Source organism: Silene latifolia, chromosome Y (genome assembly GCF_048544455.1).
Source record: "Silene latifolia isolate original U9 population chromosome Y, ASM4854445v1, whole genome shotgun sequence".
NCBI classification, from domain to species: Eukaryota; Viridiplantae; Streptophyta; class Magnoliopsida; order Caryophyllales; family Caryophyllaceae; genus Silene; species Silene latifolia.
Genome location: NC_133538.1, coordinates 152,776,099 through 152,781,778, shown reverse-complemented (window position 1 = coordinate 152,781,778; position 5,680 = coordinate 152,776,099). Strand labels below are relative to the sequence as shown.

General features: G+C 36.9%; 1 protein-coding gene across 1 annotated transcript; it reads right to left on the bottom strand.

The window, feature by feature from the left end:
• Positions 1 to 4,574: 4,574 nt before the first annotated feature.
• LOC141629200 (uncharacterized) lies at positions 4,575 to 5,162 on the bottom strand. The gene has a single exon (XM_074442240.1). It carries the CDS (start codon positions 5,160 to 5,162, stop codon positions 4,575 to 4,577), a length of 588 nt encoding a protein of 195 aa, XP_074298341.1.
• Positions 5,163 to 5,680: the final 518 nt, after the last annotated feature.

Genomic DNA, 5,680 nt, shown 5'->3' with positions numbered 1-5,680 from the left:
TATGTGCAACTTCAATGCCAATTATGCGCAATTTCAGTGGCATTATCTGCAATTTTTATAAACATGTTATAAAATTTTGGACTAAAATTACACAATTTTGGACTAAAATTATACAGTTTTGGACTAAAGTTATACAGCAAGGACTAAAGTTGCAGTAGGACAAATTATATAAACTTGTCTTAAAATTAAATAAATTACACAAATTTGGACTAAAGTTGCACAATTATGAACAAAAGTTATACAAAAATGACTAAAAATACAATATGACTAAATTATATAAACTTGACTTAAAAATTAAATAAAGTTACATAAATTACATTGTGAGATACTTTTTTTTTTCATCTAAGATCTACTAAAATATTTTTCAAAAAAATTTGTTGTTTTAATCTTAGCTATATAAAAATTCTTATAATTTGTTGATTTTAATCTTGTATTTCACATTTTTATATAAAAATGATATAAAATGACTAAAGTTACACAGTTATGGACAAAAGTTATACTGTCATGAACTAAAGTTACACCGTCATGGACTAAAGTTACAATAGGACTGCAGTAAGGATATGTGTAACTTCTACTCAATGAATGTATAACTCCAGTGCGGATATGTGTAACTTCTACCCAATGAGTGTATAACTACATTAGGAATGTGTTGAACTTCTACTCAATGAATGTATAACTCTAGTAATGATATGAGTGACTTCTACTCAATGAATGTATAACTCCAGTAGGAATGTGTGTAACTTCAATTAAAGTATAACTTTTGTTTCTCATTGCTCTATAAACGTAAATTTAGAGGATCTTGATTGCAGTGATAATTACAGATGAATACTTACGTGGAGTAGTCATTAGATCTGATAAGGAGATTCCTTAAAATCAATAAGAAGATAAACTCCAATCTTTTGCCTTCTCCTGCCTCCCTTACTCTCTAATTCTCTTCTCGTGTGTTTCTCTTAATGAATATGAATTAGGTTAAAACCACAAACAGGTGTAACTTTTATTATATAGGTGGCAGGAGGGGCATAATTAGATAAGTGGGCCTAATATGTTAATGGCCTGTAAACATTAACCGTAATCCACTTAGTCTATTACTCCGACTAAAAACCCGAAACATCATATTTAGCTATTATCTATTAGAGGACTGACGTCAGTAATTAGGTCCACATAATAGAGAATTAAGATGATAATTCTTACATTCTCCCACTTGGACCATATTACTGACCTAAACACAATGTCACGTGCAAACAGAGCCATAAGTCGCGCAGAGAACTAAATGAGTACATAATGGGTTTATCTTAATTACCCTGATCATTCCGAACAACTGGTTGAGTCATGGCGGAAACACTACTATACAAGAGAAGTGGTCCTTCCATGTACTACGAACCAATCATTTAGAATAATCAGTCTGTACAAGGAGCAAACATAATCCATGATAATGTCCTTGAGGAAAAGGACTGATTCTGTTAATCGTTCAATAATAATGTATACAATAACAATAATACGATACAGAAAATCGTTTGGAAACCATCATCATAAGAAAACATAAGTTGATTAATCAAAACATAAGTGTCATCATTACAAAACACTAGCATGATCCAAACACAAACGAAAAGCCTTAATGATTATCCTCCAGACCCATATCAGTAGCATGCTTTAAAAATGTCTTTGGAGGTAACCCCTTAGTTAAAGGATCTGCTATATTGGCACTAGTCGTGATGTGCTCAATTTTTTTTTTTTGGGGAAAATGTAAGCTTTCATTAAAAGATCATAAACCACCCATACAAATGTTTAATTCTCACAAGAGTACCTTATAGGCAGGCAAACTCTAGACTACTCATCATCATGTATTACAAATTCTGCTAAACCAATCATTTGTTTTTGAGAACTTAGACAAATGCCTACAACTACTTAGCCTCATCTGAAGCTCCTTCTTGCATCACTTCATCACCACCGTAGGTATAGGAACTGATTCTTCCATTCGACACTTATTCCTGCACCACCAAATGACATAAACTGCTGCAGCAAGTACAGTAGCAATATCTTTCTTCTGTTGCAAGGATCTGCACCTCAGTTGTACCCACCAGGATAGAATGTTCTTCTCTGGGAGTTGCAGCTGAAGCCACTCTGACAGTAGAGCCAAACATTTTCTGCTGAATGAGCATTGAAAAAACAAATGCTCCAAACTTTCTTCCTTATCACCACATAGATAACAACAATTCAGATGTAGAATCCCCATTCTAGCTAGTCTATCTTGTGTCAATAGTCTTCTATGAGCCATTAACCAAATAATGAAGCCATGCTTTGGGATAATCAGTTTATTTGAAGTCCAAGCATGCCAAGAGACATCCATCCCCTCATCAACTAGCCAACTGTAACCAAGTTTAATAGAATAATCAGTAAGAGTATTATTGAACATATGATGTTTAATTAGGTCCTTAACCCAGCAAATTTTCCTCCATGCCCAACTACCTCCACTGCCTGGTATATACTCCTCCCATTCTCTGTCTTTCATATACACTGCATGAATCCAGCGTACCCATAGATGATCAGTCTTTTCAGCAATCCACCAGACATATTTTGCTACTGCAGCTATATTCCACCAGTACAGATTCCTCAAACCTAATCCACCTTTCTTTTTTGGTTTACAAATTTGCTTCCAAGCAACCAAAGCTAGACTCTCCTTTATATCAGTGCTGTGCCAAAGAAACTTCATGCACAATAATTCAATCTTTGCAAGAATAGTTTTTGGTAAAATGAAAATTCGTGCCCAATAATTATGGAGTGTACTAAGAACAGCTTTGATCATCACCACTCTACCAGCATATGACAGTTTTCTTGCCCCCAAACTTTGTATTCCGGTAGTTACTTTATCAATGAGGCACTGACAGTCATTGACACCAAGTCTCTTAGGAGATATATTGACCCCCAAATATTTGAACGGAATTTTACCTCTGTGCATACCAGAAATCCTGATCATCATGGCCATAGCATGCTCCTCAACCCCATTGCAATAAATCTCAGATTTCCCTTGATTCATTACCAAACCAGAGGCTAGAGAGAAAGTTTTAAAGGCCCTCATCATTAACAAGACAGATGAAACATCTCCTCTGCAGAACATCACTAAGTCATCTGCAAAACAAAGATGACTTAGCTGCACTCTTTTACACAGGGGATGATACCTGAATTCAGTCCTCCTCTGAACCCACATTAATATCCTACTGAGATAATCCAAACAAATAGTGAAGAGGAGGGGGAAAAGGGGATCCCCTTGTCTAAGTCCTCGTTTCCCATGAAAATATCCAAAAACATTCCCATTTAAAGTCATGGAAAAGGAGGGAGTACTCACACATTGCATAATGAGCTCCATCCAATGACTGGGAAAATTAAGAGCATTCAGCATTTGTCTAAGGAAATCCCATTCTATAGAGTCATACGCCTTTTGTAAGTCAATCTTCATCATAACCCTTGGGGAACAAGCTTTCCTTCTATACAACCTTATTAAGTCTTGACAAATAAGAACATTTCCCACAATGTCTCTTCCTTTTATGAAGGCACTTTGAGAGGGACTAATTATATCTGACAAAATATCACTCAATCTAGTGCAAATAACTTTAGTAACACATTTATAGATAGTGTTACAACAAGCAATTGGCCTAAATTGAGTGACATGCTCACCTCCACCTTAGGTATAAGCGTGAGGATAGTTGCATTTCAAGCTTTCAGAAGCTTCCCAGAACTGAAAACATTCTTTACAGCAGCAAGCACATCCTTCCCAATTATGGTCCAGGCATGTTTGAAAAACTGGCTACTATAACCATCTGGTGCAGGGGCTTTATCACCAGGTATGGAAAATAGAGCATTCTTAATTTCCTCATCAGTTATAGGAGCATGTAAGATGGCATGATGATCATCAGTTAGACAAGGCCCTTGCCTAACAACACCCAAGTTAATAGGAGCTACAGGTTTGGAGGTGCCTAACAAATTAAAATAATATTCTTCAAAAGCATCCTGAATTTCAGTCTGTTGGGTACATAACACTCCATGCATATTTTTAATCTGGTAGACTCTATTCTTCATCCTTCTATGCTTAATACTAGCATGAAAGAAAGCAGAATTAGAATCACCCTCATCCATCCAGTTTTCCTTAGATTTTTGCTTCAGATATTGGGCACAAGCAGTTTTTAGAAGCCTCAATTCCTGTGCACAGGCATTTTCAGCATTACAAATTTCCTGATTCAGAGGATCAAATCTGAGCTGTTTCTGAAACCCCTCAAGAGCAAGTTCAGTCACATGAGTGATGTTCTCAATATCACTAAAATTCTGTCTATCCAGCTGCTTTAAACTTTGTTTCAAAGTTTTAAGTTTCTGAGTAACCTGAAACATAGGGTTACCAGTAACAGGCTTTTTCCAATGTGTCTCAACCACCATAAGAAAATCATCCACCAGAGACCACATGTTGAAATACTTGAATGGACTACCCTTCATGTCTCTCTCTCTCCCTGGAAGGAGATCACACATGGACAGTGATCAAAAAGGCCTTCAGGGAGGAAATTAGCAAAACAGTCAGGGAAATCATTTCACCATTCAGTATTAATCAAAACTCTATCAATTTTGCTATAAACTTTGGACCCATTTTCATGTTTGTTGTTCCATGTAAAGAAGGATCCAATAGACTTTAATTCAGTTAAGTCACACCTCACTGCCATCTGCTTCATAGGGAGAACATCATGCCATTGTACCTGAGCTCCACCTATTCTCTCATTCAGGTGCATGAGGCTGTTGAAATCCCCACACACCATCCAACTACTGTCAATTCCTTTCCCAATGGAAACTAAGGACTCCCAAAGACTCTCCCTCTCCTTATCCTTATTAAATCCATAAACAAGGGTGAACAAGAAATGGCAATCCCTAGTTTTGTCAAACACCTTAGCATGAATCAGTTGAGCTGTTACATGCTGCACAGTAACCACAACCTGAGAAGGCTGCCAAATAATCCAAATCCTACCCCCTTTATGATAGCTACTATTAGTTGCAATAGCCCAATCATCACACATAACATTTTTAACTTTTAACCAGTTACTACCTCTTATTTTGGTTTCTAGCAGGCCAAAAAGCCCTATGTTATTCTGGTTAAGAAACCTCTTTATTTCTAGCTGTTTATTCATACTATTCATACCCCTTATGTTCCAAAAACCCAATTTAACCATTATCTGCTTGAATCTTTCTCAATCCACGTTTCCCAGCACTCACACTTCTAGAAATAGTCATATTTAAAGAGTCCAAAAAAGTCATTCCAGGAACTGCAGAGTTATCAGTAGCCTTCTGTCTCATCATCCTAGTCAAAATCATTCTAGGGAATGAGCTCATCTCAGCTCTTTTTGGCACAGGTACAACAGGAGTAACAATTGGAGTTACATTCGGCTGGACCACAGGTGTACAAACATTCACAGTCTGTACCACATGTGCTCTAGGAGTGCCAACATTTTTTGGTTGAGAATTATGAGCTGCGGGTTTCACAGGTTGGGTGCGAGGTTTCCAGACCTTCCTCTGGGGTTTGTTCCCTTCACCTTTCCTACAGTGTTCTGCAATATGCCCCATACCTTTACATTGATCACAAGATACAGGCAACCAGTCATAGTCAACCCTTAACTTATGCACCAATCCCAGTTCATCAACAAAGCTT